Genomic DNA, 25,159 nt, shown 5'->3' with positions numbered 1-25,159 from the left:
GTGCTTCAGTACGCGGGCACGCAAGGGCGTTCCCAAAGCGAATCTCGACGCAGCGTCTCGTTCCCTCGGGGAACAATGGTTACATACGTAACCTAGAGACGTTAATCATTAACATTTGAATATCCAGTGAGTTTATTTTCATTATGAGCATCTTTAGATGCTTTGGGTTGATATTTGACAAAAAGTGTTTAGTAGGCTAAGTGCTGGAGTTTCACAGTTTATCTGATCTAAAACAAAATACTGGATGGATTCAGAATGCATGGAAATATAAAAGAGGTGAGACAAAAAGAATAAGACATTAGTGAAATGTAGTTTCTACCGCTTTATTAGAAGTAACATATTTTACAACTTTGTCTGTAGAAAGAAACTGTGAAAAACTGTTTATATACAATGATTTTAAACTACTTTTAAACAAGTATAGGAAATTAATAATGACAATAGAAAATATCTATGGCTGTTCTAGTTATGCAAGACCAATACACAGTCACATCCTCACCTTAATAATGCTAATAAAAAGTACATTTACTTTTTGTTCTTTTTAGTACATATTCATTTTTAGAAACATAAGACTTCTCATAACCAAGTAGACCTAAACAAGGTGAAACATATTTACAGAAAGGTACTGGAATTTCAAAAATATCTGGAGAACTGTATCATGAGAAGTGAAAAGTTACGAATGAAAGGAAGACTTATGCTGGGTTAGCGAAGCTTAGTAGTACTTATGTAGGAAAACAAAGAGGTCCAGAATGTGCTCCAAAACCACCACAAGCCTTGAAATGTTGTACATGAAGATTTAACAGTTTCATAGCTGCACACTCAGTATAGATTAAGCACAAATACTATTTAAAATAATAATGTATGGCTGAAAGCAATGTTTATGTGCCATAATTCAGTGAAATGGGTGTGTTCCTCTTGGCGATAGCACGAAAACAGCTGTCAGTGTCATCAAATGCAGGTCTTACAGTTGGGAAAATTGAAAAGGGATGAACATATGGACATGTTACAGAAAGCCAGGGGCATCACTACATGGTAGTGTTTCCCATCTCACGCCTTCTGACCAGACACGACAGATGTCATCGTCTAGGCTGATGGGGTGGGAACTGCTAAAGATGCAGACAACACTGCATGCTATATAACACCTCCCTGAGGAGTGACAGAGCAATAGCAGACCATTAGAACCCCGTTAGCCATGTACCCAACACACAACACATATGCTTGCTATCCAAACCAAAAGGAGCTGGAATATGATTAGACCACATGGAAATGCTGGACCTGAGGGATCAAATTACATTAAACTAAATCAACCACACTGCCTTGGCTTCATAAAGCCCCAGAGGAAGACTTTCTAGTGGTCAAGTGTCAGCTGCAGCTGTTCAGTATTGAAATGAAGTGCTTGTGAGGGCTCAGGAACACGGTGAGATCAGTTCTGCAGCGGTCAGTGTCTCCACGAGCGCTGGTTGGTGGGTTCTGATCAGGAATGTTAGTGGAAAAAAAGTTGGCTGTCACTGAAGAAGTGACGCAGAGCAGCAGCCTAATAACACAGCTTAATACATCAATGTTCCACAGGTAACTGTGGTTCCAAAAATGTGGTTATAAAACGACAAACAGAAAACAAATTTACACAAGGCAAGACTATAAGGCAGTGACTGGCTGGGATTTTGAGAGGGAACGGGTAGAGCGTTGGCCAGCTCAGGCCTATGTAAGTCGGTGAGGTCACTTAAGAAACTATGTTCAGTAAAATCATTTCCACTGATACAACGCCAACACTGAAAACATTCTAAACACTGGCCTGTTTTAGAGAGGCGCTTTTATGCACTGTTGTTATAAATGCTGAACTATGATTTCAGGGTTTTTTCTTACCTTTTGTACCTTTCTCTCTCTCTCTCAAGCTTTTCCCCTTGAAGTGCTTCACAGATGCCCCTCTACATTCATACAAATACTTTTACAAAACATATAAAATCATTTTAAATCAGAATATTTCACTTGTATTGGTCTCTATATACCTCTGTTTTCATGTGCCGATCTGTTTCTGAAAGCTAGACTAAATAAATATCACTAAAATTTGTAAAAATTCTAATCTCATTATGTGTGTGTGCATGTCACTTAAAAGCCTCGTGTATAAGTTCTGACTGTATCAATTGCTGATGAAATGGGCGGAACAGGCAAACTAAGCAATCATGAGTTGCTCCTCTTGTAACAGTAGTAACATGGAACCTGAGGAGACCTCACGAGTCCCACGTAATATATTGGGAGTAGTAAGGCAGTTGTTATGGGGGTCACTAAAAACAACAGAGACAGAAAGAGGGTGAAAACACCCCCAAGGCAGTTTGGAAAAAACATAAGACAATAAATAAAAAGAAAGGAATTTCCTTCAACATTTCACTTTTCTCTCAATCTATTATTTTTTTTTTTTTAAAGTTTGTTAGTTTCAGGAGTGTCCCCAAGTCTTTGAAATGAAAGACGTGGTATACTTCATATACTTTTTTATAATTAAAAAACAAGTCCATCTGTGACAGAACGTCTTACTTCATTAAATTGTCTTTTATTTTTAAGACAACACAAATTTCCCTTTAACTTTCTTTCTGCGGACACCAGCAGACGGTCTTCTTGACGCAAAACAGTCAATCCTAATCCAATTAAAATCTTGGAAATGGGCTGACAGGTAAGTAAAAAACGCTTGTCAACTCTACTCTCTCAAAGTCACAAACATTTAAGGTAGGTTGAGCTGCTCAAGCAAACACCTGCATCTTCCCATTGGACTCCTGGACATGCGAAATCTGGGTTTGAGCAGGAGCCGTGACGGCTGGGCTGGGGGTGGAGTCAGACCAATCGGACACACAGTGAGGGGAGGGACTGGACCAGGGCTCTGGAGACTCTGGAGAAGGGGTCAGGTAAGGATGTTCACTGGGCACATGTAGGTAATGCTTGGGTGTTGCATCCATGGCAGAGCTGCAGCTGTGCTGGGAGGGCGGTGTGGGGTAATCCTCCGGGCCTGCGGTGCTAACGCTCGCCTGTGCCGGGGGTGCCTGAGACGGGATAGCCTGTGCTTGCGAAGCCTGAGGGGCTGCCGAGGCCTGCGGTGGCTGAGTCTGTGGCTGCTGTGGCTGGTAGAAAGCTGGAGGAGGCTGTGCCTGTTGTGGGGTCGGGGGAGTGGAGGAGCCCATGCGGGTGAGGTTGGGATTGGTAAGGGCGTGGCTGTGAAGTTGTTGCGGCTGCTGCTCTGCAATGGGCGGCAGTTTGACCGGGCTAATAGAGGGTGTGTTAGAGATGGGTGTCGGCTGCAGGATGGGCTGCTGGGCATTACGGAACATCTGCTGCTGGTGCATGAGCATGCTGCTTTGCTGCAGCGTTGGTGTCTGAGGGATCATTCCTGCTTGGCTACTCGCTGGATGCATAATGCTGACCATGGGCTGACTGCACTGAGAAGATGGAGGCATGCGGTTGTGCCAGTCAAATGGCACGCTTACTGGACTTACCATGCCCATGTTGAGGCTCATCTGGCCGCCATTCAGCACACAGTTGTGAGGGCCTTGGTTGACGACGCCTCCTTGCATGGCCACACGCCCCTGCATGGAGAGCCCACCATCACTCAGGTTGCTCAGCTGAGCTAGGGAGACTGCAAAAGGACTGGTGCCATCCAAGATACTGCTGTGCACCATTGGAGTGGTAGGGACAGACATGGAGGAGTGGAAAAGGCCTGGAGAGGGCATGGCGGCCGGTGAGGTCGGATTGGTGATGTAGCCGGCGTTGCTGGCACCTCCGCGTGGTGAATCCAGCGAGTCGACGGGGGAGAGCGTGACGGAGCTCTCCAGCAAAGCACTCTGCATGTCTAGCGTCAGCCGTTTGTTGCGTCCTTTGGCTGAATCTTTCAGGCTGGCAGCGTGCTGCCCACCTATGCCTTTAGCCCCTGGGCGACGGTTCTTCTTACCATGCGGGGTAATTTTTAGCCCTTGGAGGAAGTTGCTAGGAGGGCACATGAGTGGTGAGAGGGTGTGGCTACCAGACAGGTGGTGACCTGCCCCTGGATGGCCCTGTGGACTTCTCACAGTGTTATATTCATCCAGTAGCTGTACAATGTCATGGTGCATGCGCTCCTGGGCGATATCTCGAGGGAGCCTGTCCATGTGATCCGTTATCTCCCTGTTGGCAAAGTGAGCCAACAACACCTTCACAGCCTCACAGCTACCTTCCCTGGCAGCCAAGAATAGTGGAGTTTCCTCCTAAAGATAGCAGATAGATATAAAAATGAACAACATGGCTGAAGTAGATAAATCCTTCAAAACCCTCAAAAGAATATGATTGTATACCTTAAGGTCCTGCATATCTTTATTGGCACCATTCTTCAACAAGGCAACTGTAGCTTCAACATTATTGACTGCCGCTGCCCAGTGCAAAGCTGACTTTCCTGTGAAGAGAGAATGAAACCATCAGAAACAATGCAACCTCACATCAGCAGCAGGAAAATCTATCCTTTTTCTTTTCTGTTGCATTTACCGATTTCATCAACAGCGTTGACATCAGCATGGCAGGTGATCAACTCTTCCACCATGCCTTCTACTGCCAGACGGGCTGCAAGGATCAGAGCAGTGGAGCCATCATACATGCGTGCATCCAGGTCTGTGGCACGGTTCCTGATCAGAATCTGCAGAAGCGAGAATATGGGATACATCAGCACTGACATGGTTTCAATTGTCCATATCTACTTATAAACAAATATATTTGGTTGTAGGTGACTTTACCTGGAAAACCCCCTGGGCATCAGCTGCTACAGCTGCATGCAGAGGTGTGCGGCCTGTGTTATCCTGTGCGTTTGCATCAGCCCCAGCATCCAGGAGTCGTTTAGCTGCGTCAGCTCGGGCATAGCGTGCAGCCAGGTGCAGAGCGGTCTCTCCAGTGCGGTCGGTCTGAGCTGCAAGCGATGCTCCCTGGTAAATGAGGTCGGATATGATGTTGGCGGAGCATTCTTCTGAATCATCATCTTCGGTAACCTCTGGCTCCAGCCCACCTCCACAGAAGGATGCCAGCATCAGGGGTGTGAAGCCATCTATAAGAAATAATAGTTTGTAAATGTTTTGAATACATTTGCTATTATTGTACCTGAACTTTATCTATGCAAGGCCACTGATCAGGTGGGACAACTGGACCTAACCAAGGAGTAAGAGTAGACAGCAAAACATATCGTACCAGGGCCTCGGACATTGACGTCCATGCAATCGCTGTCAAATTCTCCCTGTGGAGGCGTGAGAGCCATGGAAGGTGGCATACGGATATCTGCCGCTGCCAAGTGGTGCTGTGTCCACTGTCTGCTGTCAACTGCATCCTCACCATCGGACAGAATACTGGGCTCTTCCACCTGTATATAAATAAAGCCAACATTATTAAGATATAGAACTGTTTCATTGATGCATACACATACATCGTTAGAGAAATGATAAATGGTCAGTCACCTTAAGTCGTTTTGCCTCTGGGCAGTCTGTGTCTATCCACTGGTCACTGTGATCTGCCAATAGAGACTCTTCCACTGTCTTTGGCATGTGTCTGCAAAGAGTCATGAATGCTAATTGGTCCTTTTGAAAGGGATATTTCAATGAACTTTACTGAAAATATTTATATTAAAAGCACTAATAATGCATGAAAGACTCACTTCATGCCCAGGGAATCTTGGCCCACAGGTTCTCTGCGGTTCTTGTTACTGCTTGTTTCCTTCTTGAGGAAGAAGCCCTCAGGGAACCAGAGTGTGCTGTGTTCACGTTTGCGGCGGGCAATCAACATGCCCACCATCAAGATAACCAACAAGAAGAGAGAAGCTACCCCTACTAGCAGTAGCTTACCCCATTTGGGAATCTCATCAGGATCTTTCATTTTTTCACCTGAAAGAGAATTGGAAATGATTAGTATGATTATGAAATACAGCTGGACCTATGTAAGAAAGCAATTAAGTTTGTGTAAGTGTGGATACTTACTGCGCACTTCTTTCAGGGGGTATGGGAAATTCAACATCTCCCTAGCAGACAAAGCACCTAGGTATTCTGCAGCAATGTTAGCATTGCGGAAACAGTCATCTGAACCCTGGGAGCAGAGCCTGTTGTCTATTTCCAAGTATACAATAGACCTGCAGAAGAACCAAAGATTATTTAAGGCACATTCACTTTAGTGAAATTTTGGTGAATTTTGTGGGCAAAGGTTTGGTATTGTCAATATTGTAGAGATGCATGAAGCACCATTCACTGAGAGGTTACTTCCAAACTAAGCTGCTTTATATTGGTCAACGCTCCAAGTTCAAGAAACTCAAATCTGAGGCGAAATGCGCATTATTTTGCTGTACAAAGGCGATTACTTCAGCAACCCCAACTTACCCAATGACCTCTTGCTGAGGTTGAAGCTCCCGTTTAATGCGTCCTTTATAGGGTCGGATCATGTATTCCCCATTCTGATCAAGGTGGAAACGCAATGTGGTGTGCAGTATTGCACTTAGTTTTTGCAGGAAAGCAGTTTGTGTCCTTAGCAGCTCCTCAGGAGGCAGCAGAACTACAATAACCAGCACGTCTTCCGCAAGGTCTTCTGGAATTTTCTCTGCACAATCCAGTCCATCCCAGCCACACTCTTCAGTATTGCAGCCTTGATCGCAGAGCCCATCTGCGTAATGGTCTGTACAGTATGTCTCATAGATGGGGCTGAGGGAAGAGAGAGTGTATTAGAGAAAGACCATCATAAACAGTCCAATGAAGCACGATTAAAGCTTAGTTCAAGACCTACTTGCAGACTTTCTCTTTGTTCTTGCAGTCGAAGTTATCATAAAGGCACTCTGCATTGTTGCAGAACTCATCACACTGACTATTGTTGAAGAGCCGCCAGCAGCGAGGGTCTGAGCAGCGTGCCCACGGGTTCGCAGCCAGAGAGCAGTCACCTCCATCCCAGCGGCAGGCGAACGAATTGCACTCTTTATCACACACACCGTCATTGGCCTTGCCATGACATTCAGCAATAGGGCAAGGAGGAGGAAGTGGCAGCAGCCTGGGTTCCTGTTCACATCGTATGCCTTTCCAGCCATTGATGCACTGGCAGTGGAAAAAAGGGAAGCTGGTTTCTTCTGTACACAAGCCTCCATTGCGGCAAGGTTTGGAGGAGCAGCCCTCATTGCTGCGGTGTTGACACAGAGGCCCGCCAAAGCCCAGAATACAGGTGCAACGTGCACCTCGTGAGGTGAGAGTACAGCTGCCACCATTGTAGCAAGGCAGCTCTTTGCAGTTCATGCTCCTCTCACAGTTAGCACCTGCATACCCCTGAGAAAGAGACAAGAAGGAGTCAAGTAGTTGCTTTTGAAATTTAACAGTACAGTAAACAACGATATCATAATGATATAAGGCCTGGATACTCACAAGCTGACAGGTGCAAGTGTATCCCAGTGGTGAGCTGCCGGACAAGGAGCATACTCCTCCGTTCTTACAGGGCTGAGACTCGCACACACTGAATCTATTCTGACACCCTCGTCCTGAAGACAAAAATCCCCAGTATCCGCTGTAGACTGACTTTAGTGAATTAAATGTACACCTTATAACTAGAAACTACACGGAAATTCCTAAATTTTATAAATCTATTTCAGAACAAAAAAGGCTAAATTTGAATATATACTATACATCAAATGTTTGGTGTCAGTAAAGGTTTTTATAATGTTACACAAGATTTCTGTCTTACAAGATTTTTATTTTTACTTTCTATTCAAAGAATCCTGGAAAAAATTGTATCACAGTTTCACACCAAAATATTAGGCAGTACAGCTGTTTTCAACACTTATAATAAGAATAAATGTTTATTGAACATCAAATCAGCATATTAGAATGATTTCTGAAAGATCATGAGACACTGAAGACTGGACTAATGGCTGCTTTGCATCCCAGGAATAATTTACATTTTAAAATTATTTTAAAACATAAAATACATATTTTAAGTTGTAACAACATTACTGTTTTTTACTCTGTTTTTATAAAACAAATAACTTTACTGACCCCAAAATTCTGAACGTTTTGTATATTTAGATTTTTGCACTTTAGGTTAAAAAACTTGAATTCTTTGCATTTTACTCCAGGTCAAGTATTTTTTTTACCGTGATTTTTAGAAATCTATCTTACCCAGTGTGCCTGGAGGGCAGGAGCAGATGTAATGTCCCACCAGGTCAATGCAGGTTCCTCCATTCTGACACGGATGAGACTGACACTCATTGACCTCTCTCTCGCAGTTGTTCCCCTCATAACCAGGCATGCACTGGAGAAAAAGCATTTCAGTTCAATATCAGTTCTGAAATATCTTCAGTTCTTCATATTCCTTAGGTAATTAGGCTTTATACTAATGCGAATGATAATACATGCTATTTGTAGCAGTGGTAAGATGACTCACATCGCAGGTGAATCCTCCCATGTAGCTCCTACAGGTGGCACCATTGAGGCAAGGTTTGTCCTCACAGTGGTCAAACTGGGACTCACAGTAACTGCCTGTGTAATCTGCGGGACATTTGCAGTAGTGCGTGTTGCCAGTATTGACACAGTGTCCACCATGGTGGCAAAGCTCATCTGTTTGGAGTCCTTTGTGAGAGAGTGTTGACCGTTATCAAGGAGAAGATCATGTTTAAACTGTATTTGTAAAATAAAGTTATATGCAATTTTATATACCTCTCTGTCTGGCTGCAACTACACAAGACACTCCTGGGATGTCACAATAACGACCTGACCAGCCTCCCAAACAGTCACATGTGAAGGAGGCATCTTTCTGTCTGCAGCGACCACCATTCTTGCATGGGTTAGAAGTCCTGCACCAATCAACTGGATACTAAAAGAGAGATAAAAATATATATTTTATTTTATAATTAATTTTAATGATTCTATTCTATCACTGATTTTAAATGTTTATTTTTAAAAAATGTATTCTTCTATTCCAATTAATTTTTTATTGAATGTAATTTTAGAAAAATTGCAAGCATGTTTAGGTTATAGCATGATCTGGAATTAATACCTGGCAACGGGGACCAGTGTAGCCTTTTGGACACGAGCAGCGATATGACTCGAGGGCATCTTGACAAACTCCTCCGTTAAGGCATGGCTGAGAGTCACACTCGTTCACCTCGTACTGGCAGTAATCTCCAGTGAATCCTGACCGGCAGGTACATTTGAAGCCATTGATCCCATCAGTGCAGGTGCCTCCATTAAAACAGGAGCTAAAACAAGGAGATTATTTGTTTATGAGCTACTACTGGCTACATATTCTTTTAAAAGGTATGAGCGACTTCACAGACTTACCTTTCAGTGCAGTCTGGTATGTTGGTCTCACAGAGTAGGCCTGTGAAGCCTGGTTTGCAAGTACAAGTGTAGCTGTTGACGTAGTCCGTGCAAGTGCCTCCGTTCTTGCAGGGGGCACTCTGACACTCATTTACCTCGGTAGCACAGCGTGTCCCTGTGAAGCCTGGCAGACAGCTGCAGCGGAATGAGTTTACACCATCTGTACAGGATCCTCCGTTCAGACAGGGGTCTGACAAAACCAAAAACATTATTAGACCACGCCAACTGTGCTGAAGAAAAGTTGGACCATTTCATTTGTGAGACCAGCAATAAAAACCTGGTTTATATTGAGTTTGACTCACTTGGTGAGCAGTCGTTAATATCTGTTTCACAGTTGGGTCCAGTGTAGCCAGCACGGCAGGAGCACACATAGCCACCCGAAGTATTGGTACAGGTCCCACGGTTCTTACAGGGGTTAGATGTGCATTCATTTATGTCAGTGGTACACAACTGACCTGTGATGGGAAGGACACTTGAAGTTAGACATTCTTTAGCAAACACAATTCTTATAGACTTGAATCAGAATGTGTTTAGTGACTTACCCTGCCATCCGGGTTGGCAGTTACACTGGTAGCCCAGGTAGTCAGGTGTGTGCACACAGGAACCATGGTTGGCACAGGGGTTGGGAGTGCAAGGTGTGAGCAGTTCTGCGCAGGTGGGTCCGCTATAAGGTGGCTCACAGACACATGTAAAACTGGCGACTCCGTCCACACAGGTACCCCGATTTAGACATGGGCTAGAGGCACACTCGTTGATGTTCACTTGACATAAGTTACCTGAGGATGGGAGACAGCTGTCAGAATGTAGCTATTGGCAAGAAGAGTGACATTTTTAAGAACTTGCAGTAGGGGATGTTTTAATGCTTTATTAGGGAAACATTACACCCTTTTCAGTGGTAGAGGTTGAATTAAATATGAGAAGACGGTCTGTTCTTTTCGGTGGAACAATGTGTAATAAAATCTCTTTTTGTTGTTATTATTGTAAAATGCATACTGTGCTAACGTAACATATCTCACCTCTAAATCCCTGCCGACACTTGCAAGTGAAACCATTGAGCTGGTCGAAACAGGTGCCTGCATTCTGGCAGGGGCTGGGCAAACAATCGTTTCGGTCTAGGTCACAGTTCTTACCCACCCATCCAGGCTCACAATCACATCGATAGCTGCAGGAGCAATGCAAACAAGAGTCACACTCAAAGCAAGTCTCCATTTATTACCTTCCTGCTGGTTTTAAAGTTTGTTATGGAGCTGTACCCATTAGGATCATCCCTGCAGGCCCCATGCAAACATGGGCTGCTGGCACACTCGTCCACTTGTGAATAACAGTACGGGTCATGGAAGCCTTCAGGGCACTGGCAATGGAAGCCGTTCTCATCATCTACGCAGGTTCCTCCATTGCGACAGGGATTAGACTGGCACTCGTCAATCTCGTCTTTACATTGAGGCCCTGAAAGGAAGAGAAGTTTATAATGAGGTTTATCCCTGAATAATCCCCAAATTTACTCTAATTTGTTTAAAGAGATCTCTCCCCGTCTCACCGGTAAAGCCAGGTTTGCAGACACATTCATAGCGGTTTATGCCATCTTTGCAGATTCCGTAGTCACAAGGGTTGCTAGCACAGTCGTCAAAGTTGATTTCACAGTTGGTACCTGTTTGAGAAGCAAAAACCTTTAATATGAAACACACAAAACCTAATGTAACAAATACAGTTGAATTATTGATACATCATCCCTCACCTGATGTGCCATGTTGACACTGGCAGATATACATGTTGACTAGGTCCACACATTTGCCACCATTCTGGCAGGGGTTGCTGTGGCACTCGTTGAGCTGGTTCTCGCAGCGGTAGCCAGTGTAGCCAAGCTCACAGTTACAAGTGTAACTGGCAATGCCATCTATGCAAGTGCCATGGTGGCACGGGTCAGGCTTGCAGTTATCGATGTTGCTCTCGCACAGCCTTCCCTCAAAACCTGAAGACAAAGAGGAGATGTGTAGGGGTGAATGAGCAGAGAATGGTACTTTTCTGTTAGGGCTGAGCAAGGTGGTAAGAATGGAGAGGTATCAGATTTGCATAAAGTCTCTGCTGCTCTACAGGTTCCTGTGTTTGTGGTTCTTGCCTATCAGGAACAATTTCCCTTCTGCGGACCATTATTGCACAAGCTAGGTGAGACGAAACTGCATTGTCCTCATTCCTACTATTTCCATATTCTTACTGTCTGCTCATGACCACCGTAGCTCACAAAGTCTGCATGAGTGATTCAATGCCCTTTATTTGTGTTTTTGTCTGGGGTGTAAATACTTCCTTGGTTTCGCTTGTACCCTTTATCCTTCTTTACCAGCACCCCTTTGACTGCCCACCCTTGCTTTTTTGGTCTGAAAATGTCTCTCCTCTTTCCCTAGTCTCAATTCGTTTTTTTTTCTCTTTTCTGTCTGATACCTCCGTTTCCTTCTTTCTCTCTCTTGTGAAAGGTTCTACAGTTTGGAGTCTCTGTTCCCGTGGTTTCCATGCCGACAGGCTGTCAAGGCAGCGGCCTTGAGAGGAGCAGGGCAGGGCTGGGCTGTGGTGGTGAGAGAGAAAGAGAGAGAGCCCTTCACAGGCCTCACAGACCTGCTTTTGTCCCCTCGAGCAGCAGGACAATACCCTACGTCCCAGCTAACGGGACAGCTCAGCAGAGGGGAATTGGAGCACGGAGAATACCAAACAGCAGGCTGCTTCAGACAATACACAAACTCCATGTCTGTGCTTTCTAAAAGCCTAGCGACACATGCAGTATGTACTGTATCTTCAGCCCAAAACAATCACATTCAAGTTCATGCTAATTTGTTGTATAAATGAAAACCAGAAACCCTACAGGCCATTCCTACAGGCACAACTATGTGAAAATGAATGTTGGGAGCTTTGGTTGTGCCATACGGTGCTGTATGGGTATGCATTGTGGGTTACAGATGAACAGATGTCAGGGTGATGACCGAGCATAACCCCCCTCGTCAGCAGCTGCCGGCCTTGGTGACCCTGTGACATTGGGGTCTGCAGGGCAAAGGAGGGGGATTTGGGGCTTCTCGTCAGCCTGCCCAGCAGTATGATCATAGAAACAAGAAGCATTTGACCCTGAGATCACTACATTCAGGTGTATGGATCTAGTCAGTGATGATGATTTTGACTTTGAACCCTGAAGGGCTCCACAAAGCTCTTGCACAGCAGGCACACACAATCAGACAAACATCTTCATTTAGCAGCTTACCTTCAGCGCAGCGGCATTCGTACCCATTGGGACGGTCAATGCACTTGGCTCCATTTTGGCAGGGAGTGCTGGCGCACTCATCAATGTCGATCTGACACATGGTGCCAGTAAACCCTGGGACAGGCAAACATAGGGGTTAGAGGTCAGTCTGAGGCAGCAGAGGTGAGCTCCACACACTGGTGGGGTCATTAGGTTCAGCTTTGGGGGCAGTAGAGCTCGGTCTAGTTGGAGATGTCTGCACCTTGGCTTATTTGGAGCTAAAGCGAAATTGAGATTTCAAAGAATGTTTGCTGAATCTCCATTTGAATTTATGATCTTAGTGGTGTATATCATTATTAACATACACTGATTGATTGATTCTCTTCCAGACTGTTGATCAACAGAATTTAAAACATCTGATTTGGAGTTTTAGAATATGCCCAGGTTTTTCATTCTCTGAATCCATCCAACAATCACAATCTAGCCTGTACTAGGTTTGAAAATGTTTTTATCAATAATATTCTAGATATGATCTGTGCGTGTGGATAATTTTTGAGAACTATGTCAAAATATTAACTGGCCTATTATATGTATATTGGCAGACATTAATCAAGTTTCTTCACATTTTTGCAGCGATTAAAATGACATTATCTGGAAAATGAGCAGTTATGTAGGCACTGAGGGGGCAGTGGGCCTTAAACACTGACTGATATCCCTTGTCTGGGAAAACGTGCTAGTAAGTACATAAAAAAAGCTGGGGCCCCACAGAAATGTTAATTTCTGCATCTTTAGGTTGTTAGGGTGTTGTGTTGATTAACAGTGTTATGATGGGATCTATGCTGATGCCTAGGGCAGAAGGTTAGAGGGGGAGATGCTAGAATTGTTTTCTTCAAGGCCAGCGGCCCTCCCTCTTTCCTTGCACAAACGCTACCGGCTCAATAGCTAAATGGGGGGTGTGGGGTTGTCTGCCCCAGATGTAAATTGCGGACATGGAAAAGAATCTCATTAGCAGGGCTGCTGTTCCCCCCCCACCACCTCTATGCAGAGGGAGACGGGTAAGACTGCTGTCCCTTCTCTATGGACAAGTTGGGAAGAGGAGGGGTGCTTGTGTAGAGGGGCCACAATGGTGGCTTTGTTTGGGCACGCAGTTGCATAGCGCTCAAGACCTCACTCTAATGAGTAATTACGCAAAAACTATGGGGCGAAGTTGGGTTTAGCCTGATATTACACGAATCAAGATTGTATATTAAGCGACCACACAAGTGAACTTCTTGGATTCTTTTGACACATATCGTTGATCTGGTGATACTGGGAAAATTAAGTTTCTTACCTGGCTGACAGGTGCAGGTGAAGCCATTGACCATGTCTCGGCAGATGCCATCATTTACGCAGGGGTTGCTCTCACATTCGTCAACATCCACCTCACAGAACTTCCCCTGATAGCCTGGTAGAGAGACAGCCAGAGTGAAACACAGTTCTAACCCTCGATGCATTGAAGACAGATCTCAGACTGCAGTTTCTCACAACACAGGGGCCCACAGACGCACACTGAGATGTTCTGCTACACTGCACCCTACAGCAAGTTCATGTTTCTGAGGAAATGGAGAATTGCTTCATCTATGCAAACTGGGGCCCCTGCTTTGACTAGAAGCACCACACCCTACTGTCCGCAGGACGCCCTGTGGTCATCTCTCCATTGAGAACACACATGTTCTGTAATCAGCAGAGTGCTGCTCTTGTGTGTCACCCCATTAAGGTGAAACAGAGTGTGGGCCAGGGCTAGAGCACTGACGGCGGCATGGAATCAGAAAGAATTGGCCCCTCCACGTGAGCCAGGGCCAAGTCGGCGATGATAAGGAGGGTGGGGAAGAAGAGGTGTCTGTGGAATTGAAAGGGGTATGAGCAGAAGTGGGGGGAGGGGATGAAAGTGCTGGGAAAAAGTTTGCTCTCTCTCTATGTGCGAAGGGCGAGGAACGGAGCACAGAGGGGCCCCATTGTTCCACTCCATTCCCACCACTCAAGATCTCATTATAATTCACTGCACACTCCTCCCCCTCTCTCCCAGATTGCCCAATACACCCCGCTCCCAGCACCAATTTGTATAGTTCCCCAAAAACCCCAAAGATGTATGTCGTGCAAGATACAAGTTTTTACCGAACGTGTGCTGAAGACACAAAGCCAATATTGGTCTGTGGTTTCTGTGACTTACCCATGTGGACTGAGCTTTTCTATTTCAATTGATTACTCCTCCTCAAATGACCACTATGTGGTACGTTATTACATAACGAAACCTCCTCTGGCCTTTGCATGCTTTCTTAAGTAGGTCTACACAGTCATACAGTCTAGAAGTCCACAATGATTAGAAGCAGATTTAATGTTTCTGAGTAAGTCAAGGTCAAGTTCACTGACATACCAGGCATACAGATGCATGTGAACTCGCCGATGCGGTCCAGGCAGGTGGCGTCGTTCTGGCAGGGCATGGAAAGACACTCGTTGATATCAATCTCACAGCGAGGGCCAGTGTAGCCCCGTCCACACTGGCACTGAAATGAGCCCTCCGTGTTTACACACTTCCCAAAATGCTCACAAGGGTTGGCACCTGGCACACAAAAGAGAAAGAGGAGTCAGTTAATACTTACACTCTACTGACAAAGACAAAAATAGGAAGAGACAGAAAGAATCAATGAGAAAGGGAGGCATTCACAATGCAGTAAATTTACCAATGGAACATTCATCCATGTCTTGGTTGCAGGCTCCACCAACAAAGCCAGCAGGGCAGGTGCAGATGGCGCGGCCGTTCAGAGGGTTAGTGTCACACACTGCCCCCTCATTGCAGGGGTTACTGACACAAGCATCATCCAGATGACAGAGCAGACCTGCAGGGACAGCAGAATGTGACTCTGAGGACAATGGACAAAACATAAAAATAAGGAGTGATGTCAAAAGAAAGTCGTACCAGTTTTGCCCACTGGGCACTCGCAGAAAAAGGAGGCCACGCGGTCATGACACGTGGCCCCGTTGAAGCAGACAGCCGTAGCACAGTCGTCAATGTTCTCACTGCAGTCGTCCCCAGTCCAGCCATTGACACATACACAGGTGTGTCCTCCAATAGTGTTAAAGCATGTGCCACCATTGTGACAAGCATTGGGCTGCATGAGACACTCGTTGACATCCTCAGCACAATACTGGCCTAAGGACAGAAAGACCAATGTCAAGTTATTTTAATTAGAAAATTAAAAGTAAACATGTAAAAAAAGGTGCGTATTTACCTGTCCATTCAGGCAGACACTGACAATTGTACGTGTTGACACCATCTACACAGATCCCACCATTCATGCACTTGTGTCCAGGGCAGTCATCCACGTTCTCCTCGCAGTTGTGTCCCCTGAAGCCTAGGCGGAGAAATGAAATGATATGACACAGGAAACAGGGAGGTAACTGTAGTAGTAATAATATCTGATCTATTCCTCACTTCCCCGGCACACCTAATAACTTCCACTCAATCCTGCTCCAAAACTATTGATAAATTGATGTACACAGTAAAGTGAGCAGTAAAAAGGTTCAGTGGGTGTTGAGTGTTTACATATTCTCACGGTGGTTCCCACAGCGGCAAAGCCAGCACCTGACAGAGCTCTGCTCCAGAGGGCCATACTCCCTGCCATGTTTGCTTGTTTTATAATCTCTCACGGTTTCAATGACTTCCTCTTTGGCAAGAGACATTTCCTGCTTGCTCCCCAGAGGGAAGCAGAAAGGCCATAAAGTAAATTCCTGCCACAGCAGCCCACTCGCTTTCTCTCTTCCACGCTTTGACTGTCTTGCTCACTCATTCTCCAGTGTATCCTTCTCTCACTCAGTCTGAGCTATTTATAGCAAAGCATGAGGTATCACTGCCTGGAAAGTCCAGAAGCTTTGGGAAACCCCGAATCCGAGGGATGAGAATGAGTATGGGAACATGATAAAGGGTGTGTGTCTACATGAATACCTGCAAGATTTTTGTCTGTTTGTACCTGGCAAGCAAGCACACTCGTAGGTGTGGTCACTGGTCTGATGGCAGGTGCCCCCATTGAGACACTGTGAGGGGGCACAGGGCTGGGTGGGCACCTCGCATGTGCGCCCGCTGTACCCAGCAAGGCACTCACAGCGGAATGAGCCGTGTGTGTTCATGCAGATGCCACCGTTAAGGCACTTTCCGAGTTTGCGGCATTCATCAATATCATTGCGACAGTTCTTGCCCTGATACCCAGGTGGGCATGAACAGTTGTAGTGATTATTCCAATTGGTGCAACGGGCACCATTGGCACAGGGATTTGTGGCACATGCATCAATCAGGGAACAATCCTGACCTGCAAACACATGAAGCGTTATTCACAAACAGACCTATATTTTCCACACACTGTATATCATGACAACATGAAGACACCCTCATCCTTACCTCTGAACCCCCTCTGACACACACAGGTGAACTGTGGGATTCCGTTGGCCACCTGGCTCTTGCAAGCTGCTCCATTTAGACAAGGCGAGCGATGACAGGGGTCCAGATGCTGACAGAGCAAACCAATATAACCAGGTCGGCATCTGTCGAGGGGCACAAATTTAAAACATGAACACCGACCGGAATATAGAAGCATTTTAGTGGGACATCAGAAAATTTTATCAACAGCCCAGGTCAAGTATCTCACCCAATTCATGCGCAGAACATCTAACCACTAAATATTAAATATCTTATTATAATACAAAGTTAGTGAGCAGGTGATAACACACACACACACACAGGCACAAACATAGAAAAATTGTCAATTTCATGCTATCAACCAGATGTTGCATATATGCTTGCCTTGACTGTAACAGCAGAGCACACTTTCCACAGTCTACTGAAATTCTAATCCGGAAAGCATGCTTCTCTCCATGCCAGTTTGCATTCCAGGATTATTACAGATTTTCCAATCTCTCCGCTGCATTCAATAGTAAAGCACGGTTGTGAATGACAGAATTACCTGTGTTTACCCATGAGACCTTGCAAACTGTATACAATGTTCAATGTGTTAACTTCACAATGGAGACCACTCAAAAGACAGTAGACAACAAACCATAGGTATGAGATGGTGGTCAAGCCACTTTGTGGCAGTTGAATACAGTTCTTTCTGCTCTAATTCTATGCTTTTCAGTGCAGGACGGTTATCTTGATGGACATTTGAGTGGGACCTGAAACTGAACAGGTACGATAAAATAAACAATTTTTTCTTAATAAAGGCAGTCCCTCTCATGGGTTCTGGGGCCTTTGGTAAGCTAGGCTTGAGAAGCCAGTGTGTGTTGGGTAACCCTACACCCACACAGGGAGCCCCGCCACAGGATGAACTCCCACATCAAAAACACAGTTTGAAGCTGATGACGAGCACTGGGATGGTCTGTTCTCCCTGTTTCCCCCCTCAGGCCCTCTCTATCTTTTCACTGTAAAACAACCCCTGGGCAGAGAAAACAATGGCTTTTCCTCCTCTTTCTGTTACAGGATGACCACTTTTTTTACACTGAGCTATCTGCCCCTTTGTTGTTTTGCCTCTTTTGTGGCTGGCGACTCCTCCCCCACACTTATTTGAAGCAGTTTCTCTCAGACCTCAGAGTGGGCTTCAAATAAGGGCTTGGCCTATAGGGGGTGCCATTTTAGACCTCTGCTGCACCACAGCGAGAGCCTGTTAGCCTTTTAGGAACTGTAAGGTCCATTCAAGCATTTTATCAAAGCCAGAGATACTTTTAACTGTGGTGTCAACTGTTTTTCTACCCAGCAAGACAATAGAGGATGACGCCACAGTGTTCTGCTGTTTGGAGGACACGCCTACAGAAATGTTTCACATGGGAGTATTATACTATTCTGGAACTGGAACCAAAAAACAGATATAAGAGAGCCAAGCTTAAGCTTGCAATCTCAAGTTGCTGCCATCAAGAATCCCAAGTCTTATGATTAAAGTAGGGATGTTCATTTCGGTTATTTTTCCTAACCGACAACCGACACTCGTTAACTGATTGTTAACCGTTACCCGACAAGATTATTTAAAATTAGAATTGAATTAAATTAGAAAGGATAAGTGTCTGTGACCCGTTAAAAATACTAACATTTGTTTCCTGGGGATTAATTTTACATGCGCAAAAAGCAGCAAACAACAGAACATGAGGATTCACATGGCCATCATATCACATCACGCACCTGCAGCACTTCTGCGAGTGGAGAAAAACATAATAAAGCTAGGCTATATGTATATATATATATATATATATATACAGATTTTTCTTTAGGCTTATTTTACAAAAGCACAAAGATTTGTTTTTATTGTGAATGTACACAAATAAAGGCAAACCTTTTACAATTCCGATTATTTTTATGACTAAAAGGAGTAGTTTCTTCCACTGTTAGAAGGAAAAAATTCAAGTGATTGCACCGGCGCCACATGCGCACACACAGCATTGCTACCTTGACAATGCAACCTGTTCATTATCATAATAAAATACAGTCAGTCAAACATATAGAAAAAAAAACTATGTAGTAAAAAAAACAATGTAGTCAAATCTGTGCCGTTAAGTGTTATCACAGTACCGCCGTGATGTGTGGATATTGGAATGCGAGTGAAGTACATAATCAATAATAATTTGGCATTCAAATACATTGCGAATACGGAAACATTTGATTTTGTGTGGAATGAGAGATCCAACGTTGGTTTCAGTTTCGTTTTAGCCTAAATTAATTAGCTTTGGCTTGTCGTTTATATTGCTATAGGTTCTTATATTTTTAATTCTTGTTCTTTTCTAAATACTGTTAATTGAAAGGATTTGTTGTGGATTGAGGGGAACTTAAATAGCCTAGCTATGTTTACAGTGTTTATTATAATGTTTGTAAACATTTCTGAATGAAATAATAGACTTTTACGCGACTTATGTTTTTTTCCCCCTAAAAACAATTTTTTTTATACGCGTAGCGTATTTTAACCATGCAGCAAACATTTTTTAAATATTTTGATATATTACTGAAAAAATAAATAATTAAATGACTTTTTAAACCGTTTAACTGATTGTATTAATCGGTCAAAATTCTTACCGGTTAAACGGTTAAAATGAACATCCCTAGATTAAAGAGATTTATTTCTGCTACTGAACAGAAACTGTTAAGGATAAAATTCAGTGCTTGAGGGTGAAGAAAAGAAAAAAGTTAACTCGTTTCAATCACGTTCATTAGCGATGTCTGCTTAATAGTAATAATGTTGACTTCACAACACAAGAGTTTATTTGCCGGCCATGTTTTTTTTTTTGTCAAAGTCTGAGAATTTGAAGCGAAAGAGGCCTATGGATCAAACCGAAGGATGATATAGCAAAAACATAATTAATCATGTCTGTTATTACTCTTTTTCAATACATCCAGCTACATGAAATTTCATAAGTTAAGACTACATGTCCATGGGGAGTTTTTTTTCGTGTTTTTCCCTGAAAACAAGTAAGAAACAGAGCAGCAATAAGAGAATTCTTCATGAATACCATCTCCTGAAGTCACTAATGCGGCACACTGCTTTTCCCTACGAACCCTTCACATGCCGGGAGGTCAAATGTCAGAGGCCAGCAGTCTGATTGTGATGATAATGTCAGGCAGTGTAGTGGGGGGCGGGTTGGGGCGTCTGTTAGGGAGAGAATGTCTTTTGGAGGGTGGGATGGGGGAAGAGTCCGGTACGGAGAGTCATGTCATGTCATATTTCCTGTAATCCCTCGTCTCTTGCTCTGAAAACACTCACACTCTTTCTGAATCCCAGATCCCTGTTGCTGTGGCAACCTCACAGACGACCGAGCAAGCCTGACACCCCACCAATCACCCCCTACCCTTCATCCCCTTGGCTATTTGTCATGGCTTGGCTGGGTTTATTTAGAGGCAAATTAACTATGTCTGGAATCTCGGGGGTCATGAAAAAAATTGAAACTAGGAGTTGCTGCACAAAAAGAGATTTGAGGAGATGGGGAGGAGACCCGCATCAAGGTTCAACTAGCATGCAGTCTGATACTCAAGCCCTTAAAAAAATATCCATTCCGGGCAATGGGCCTTTAAATGCCTAGACACAGCCTACTTTACAACCTGTTGTTCTCCTGTCTATGGCTTGAGAAGCAGTGAATGAGTGCATGTGTACATGAGCAGTTAGGAATGTGCAATGAAGACCAAATTGGTCAGATTCTTGGGTACACCTTCTAACTGGGCTATTTTTACATACTCTTTGTTACAAAATTTGTAATAAAAAAAATTACATACCTTTGTACAAAAGTGTGGTCAGCAAGTGGTTAAACAAAAGAGAAACTTTTTGGACAGATAACAATTGGCACAATCACTGAGGAACTGCTCGTGGGATTTCAAAGAGTTACTGGACTATGAGGAATTGTAGATGTGTTGACAAGTGCTATTTCCACACACAAAGAAAGGGAGCCTCTGGCCTTGCAAAACATGATAACATGCATGTGTCTGTGAGTTTTGGAACTCATTCCCTCTGTGTGTGTGTTTCCGTGCTGGAGTTCCATACTTATTGCATCGTGAAGATCTTGGTGAAAGTGTGTGAGAATGTGTAGATATTGGTCAAGTAGCAGCAGGGGGAGGTTAGGATATTTGTCCTCACACGGTGTTCTGCAGCCAAAACACACATTCTTTTGTCTGGGCCTTGGCTGTGCATATCAGTCGTCTAAAAACATACAGCCAAGAGTCCTATCAGAGCTTTCAGAGTGAAACATAACTCATTGTAAAGGACCTTCAACCTGGCAGGAACTCCACTGTGAGTGAGGATGTTCTACAAAGAAGAATTTGGACAATTTTGAGTGTCATACGGATGGAAATTAGATGATTCGCTTTGAGCCAGGTGTGGGATGTTACTCAGCATGACTATTGAGTCAAATATACCAAGACTTGACCCCTGGCCCCTAAGTAATATCAGAGTAGACAAGGCTGAGGTAGGATGAGGGCAAAAACAGTAATCACCCAATGTCACAACACCAATGATGGTTCACACCAGCTGCAAATAGCACTAAACAACTGTTCACATCTGTCTGCACCGCTTTGCCTATCTGCCTTCTCGCTGCTTCTTTAAAGGATTACACCCAAAACAATGGCACTATTCTGTCTGTAAATCTCCAAACAGATGTGCACAAACACACTCACACACACATGAATGCAGGCTGTTAGATCCCATGCACAAGTATAGCAGGACAGTCACAGCACACTTTCCCTGATACTGTTGAAAGTAGGTTAATGAAGCTGTCGGACAGGGTGACAATTAAGCAATGATTCTTAATTGAGAGAAAAACAAACAACTCAGGGCACTGATGCAGTCAAACACCTCCACAAATACCTCACATGCACACTCAAACACACTGTGTGACTTACAAACACTTTCCTCTCCAAGGATGCTGAGAAACCACAAGATATGTCAGATTGGGAAAACAATGGATAGGGCCTCATTCAAAAATATTGTATAGGTGTATCTACATACCATATCAAAAGAACTGCATGGGACCTGACAGCCTTTTGGACTCTCAAGGACTTTTGTAACTTATATATGCATGCACACAGGGGCTTTTTGGATGCTTCCGGAATGATTCATGTATGTGAAGCTCGGCATCTCTGCTTGCTTTTGAAACCCAATGCCGTTTTTCCTGATCTCAGGGTCATTGTGGCAATGTCACCTAACACTATTCTCTTTACCACAATACCATACAATCATCTAAAGTCACAACACCTGTGGACGAGAAGCAAAAACACACCGCTTTTCCCTGAAAGAGCTTCATCTGGTCAGTCATGGTACAGGAGGCACCAAGCATGAGAGAGTTCCCAACAGGATTCCAATCTCCTGGGTACTTGAAGCCATCCTTCCCACACTGAGGTGAAAGACAATAACCATGTATTTCACAAAGTCAACTCTTTCCTTAGTAGGAAGTCAGTTGTAGGTCACCTGCTATTAATGTCACTGAAACTAAACCCTGTTTTGTTTGCTTTGAAAACAATGTAAATCTGAGGTTTAAAGCAACTTTCAGGGTATCAAAATGCCGAAAGTCCCCTAAGAAAAAAAGGTATATGGCAGTGTTTGGCATATAGATGCTCCATTCCTTTGTGAGGAGCCCATACTGACACCAAACTGCCAACTAGAGCCTGTTCCCCCTCCCCCATCTGCCCCCTCCCAGCTCCCCATTTTCTCAAAGAGGAACCAAAGTGGGGGTAGGGGAGCACTTTGTGGGCCAAATAAAAGAGCTAAAGTAGTCAGAACCCTATTGTTTAAGGACGGGGGAGCAGTGGCCCAAACAGCCGGGCTTTCAGGCCTGTGCTCAAACGAACCAACAGGCCTCTGCTGTAGCCTGGCAACAGTAACCCATGGCTGAGGAGAGAGCTGAGAGGGTGGGGGTTTGTGAGGACAGAAATTTCACAGGAACTGAACCTTCCAGACTTCCAGATAAATGTTCTATTATCGCTGGAAGTAAAGGAAATTTTGAAAATTGGAATCAAAATTATGCCTACGGCACATGAAAGCAGTTTTGTTTTTTAGCCAGTGTTTTGTGTAGGTTGCATGAATTTTAACATATAAACAGATAAACTGAACTTTTCAACATGAAGCACCTGTCAACTTATGGAAATATGTAGATGGGTAGATATATCCATGAAATATCCATGTTTGTCTTCCTTTGCCAACCCACTGTCCTGCTGTGTTGCATTAGCCAGATAATTATCTGTCTGTAAGATCATTATAATAAATAGACTGGAAGAAGACTATGAATATGGTCCTTCAAGACTCCTGGCTAAAGCCTTAAACATAGATCTAATCTACTTAACAAAAACACTTACTTAAGAGCAAAGTATGTTTATCAGATCAGATTTTATGTTTTTGAAACAAACTAGTGTAAAGAATGTAACTATGCTCAATGCTCACAAAAAACCTCCAGAATTTCTGGTATTGCTAACAATCCAACCATAACCACATTGCATGCACCCCAGACTCGAGGTCTTCCAAAGCATTCTTCGCTGTACTTCACCACAAAACCACACCCCAGCACCTAAACTGATCCAGATCTCTTGGAACTCCAAGAGAAGTAGTCTTTTCTTATTGATTCTGCAGCTCTGAAGACTATCAGTAATATGTGTCTACGCTAATATGCCTCAAGAATCTTAGAAAACTAGAGATGGAAGAAATTAACTCCACATAACTCTAACTCTAGCTATAACCTGAAGTGTCCTGCAGTACGAATTACGCAATCTCACTGGGAATTTGACAGTCCCTCATTTTGTAGCATGAAGAACATCCTGTAAAATGCTGCCAACCACTCTAATCTATCTCATAAATCACAAATCATGCAGATAGGTGGGATGAAACTCTGAGAACTCCCAGTTCATTGCTACATCATATTTGAAAACACTTTGGAAAGCTTTAATGTGGCTGTGATCAGAAAACACAGAGCTCCAGAGAGCCTGATAAGAGTGAAAGAGTACACTCAGGTAGAGGCCAAAGAATGCTTCTTATCTCCTGCTCCACCACCCATAAACTACTCTGGTTCTTTCGCTTATCTTTCCCATTATCAATAAACACCCAAACAAACAGCAACTTTCCTCCTTACATTATCACAGCTGGGCCTACTCCCGCACTACAATGTGTGAGTGTATGATCATACTGTACTGAATTCAATAAAAGTGATTAGCACATATTGGAATCAAGAGCTCAAGGGTGATTAAAGTAGATTACTGCTCTCTGGACCCCCGTAAGTCAACCACACTCACACAAAATAGATTTGTGATGTGGTGGTGGGATATCTGATATGGTTCAAAAATAGTTTAGAAAATGAGAGAGGGCAAGAACACATCATAAGCTCTCCTCAGCTGTCTTGATAGACAGGATGAGAGTAGAGTAGAAGGGTCAGGAGTCAGCACTTCCTGTGGCAGGGCCTGGGAACCAGGACTCCCTGCTTGAGGCTTCAAACCATACAGGCGTACATTACACCCTAACTGCTCTCCAACACTATCAACTCAGTAGGGTTCTCTTCTCAATCTGCTTACTTTCAGGTGGATGTCTCAATCCACCCAGCAAGCATACATTACCATATCCATCATTTTGATAGTTTTGCTCAAAACATTCCTTGAATATCCTGAATAGACTGGAGGAAACAACAGCAACGAATGCAGTGGTGGCAGAGAAGGAATCTTATGGCGCTTTTCCACTGCATGGTACGGCACGGTACGGCTCGGTACGGTTCACTTTTGGGGGGTTTCCCACTGGGTACAGTACCTGGTACCTGGTACTTTTTTTAGTACCACTTCGGTTGGGGTTCCAAGTGAACCGTACCGTTACCAAAACGTGACGTGTAAACTCTGCTGATCACGGATTGGCCGGAGAGAATCGTCACTACCTGCGTCACTGAACTTGCGACACAAACACAAAAGAACCGCTAGATTTAAATCAGCACAGCCAGCAAAGGATCGAACGCAACTGTTTTGAACGAGCGCACATTTTTTTAACAACCAAAAAGTTTTGTTGTCTGTTGCGGAAGTACAGACGTTCCTCTCGTTGATAGCAGAGGAGCGGATCCAGCGAGAGCTTGATGGGGCGACGCGGAATGAAAA

General features: G+C 44.1%; 1 protein-coding gene across 1 annotated transcript in view; it reads right to left on the bottom strand.

Moving 5' to 3' along the window:
• Nucleotides 1-309: 309 nt before the first annotated feature.
• The window catches only part of LOC107672471 (neurogenic locus notch homolog protein 3-like), a 31,965-nt gene continuing 7,115 nt past the window's right edge, over nucleotides 310-25,159 (bottom strand). Inside the window, exons 3-28 of the mRNA XM_016465669.1 lie at nucleotides 16,982-17,124; nucleotides 16,557-16,892; nucleotides 15,819-15,941; nucleotides 15,506-15,739; nucleotides 15,270-15,425; nucleotides 14,963-15,148; nucleotides 13,880-13,993; nucleotides 12,571-12,684; nucleotides 11,065-11,298; nucleotides 10,867-10,977; nucleotides 10,583-10,775; nucleotides 10,346-10,491; nucleotides 9,872-10,105; nucleotides 9,632-9,784; nucleotides 9,331-9,519; nucleotides 7,380-7,492; nucleotides 6,757-7,283; nucleotides 6,357-6,674; nucleotides 5,964-6,112; nucleotides 5,645-5,870; nucleotides 5,448-5,538; nucleotides 5,185-5,353; nucleotides 4,740-5,044; nucleotides 4,495-4,642; nucleotides 4,308-4,405; nucleotides 310-4,220 (exon numbers count right to left, since the gene is read on the bottom strand). Of these exons, the coding sequence (XP_016321155.1) occupies nucleotides 2,730-4,220; nucleotides 4,308-4,405; nucleotides 4,495-4,642; nucleotides 4,740-5,044; nucleotides 5,185-5,353; nucleotides 5,448-5,538; nucleotides 5,645-5,870; nucleotides 5,964-6,112; nucleotides 6,357-6,674; nucleotides 6,757-7,283; nucleotides 7,380-7,492; nucleotides 9,331-9,519; nucleotides 9,632-9,784; nucleotides 9,872-10,105; nucleotides 10,346-10,491; nucleotides 10,583-10,775; nucleotides 10,867-10,977; nucleotides 11,065-11,298; nucleotides 12,571-12,684; nucleotides 13,880-13,993; nucleotides 14,963-15,148; nucleotides 15,270-15,425; nucleotides 15,506-15,739; nucleotides 15,819-15,941; nucleotides 16,557-16,892; nucleotides 16,982-17,124 (6,301 nt within the window). The 3' untranslated portion in view covers nucleotides 310-2,729. The remainder of the gene's footprint in view (nucleotides 4,221-4,307; nucleotides 4,406-4,494; nucleotides 4,643-4,739; nucleotides 5,045-5,184; nucleotides 5,354-5,447; nucleotides 5,539-5,644; nucleotides 5,871-5,963; nucleotides 6,113-6,356; nucleotides 6,675-6,756; nucleotides 7,284-7,379; nucleotides 7,493-9,330; nucleotides 9,520-9,631; nucleotides 9,785-9,871; nucleotides 10,106-10,345; nucleotides 10,492-10,582; nucleotides 10,776-10,866; nucleotides 10,978-11,064; nucleotides 11,299-12,570; nucleotides 12,685-13,879; nucleotides 13,994-14,962; nucleotides 15,149-15,269; nucleotides 15,426-15,505; nucleotides 15,740-15,818; nucleotides 15,942-16,556; nucleotides 16,893-16,981; nucleotides 17,125-25,159) is intronic.

The sequence above is a fragment of the Sinocyclocheilus anshuiensis genome, unplaced genomic scaffold (assembly GCF_001515605.1).
Source record: "Sinocyclocheilus anshuiensis isolate Anshui unplaced genomic scaffold, SAMN03320099.WGS_v1.1 scaffold1430, whole genome shotgun sequence".
In the NCBI taxonomy this organism is placed as follows: Eukaryota; Metazoa; Chordata; class Actinopteri; order Cypriniformes; family Cyprinidae; genus Sinocyclocheilus; species Sinocyclocheilus anshuiensis.
The sequence above is the reverse complement of the archived record's forward strand: the minus strand, read 5'-3'. Positions and strand labels throughout refer to the sequence as shown.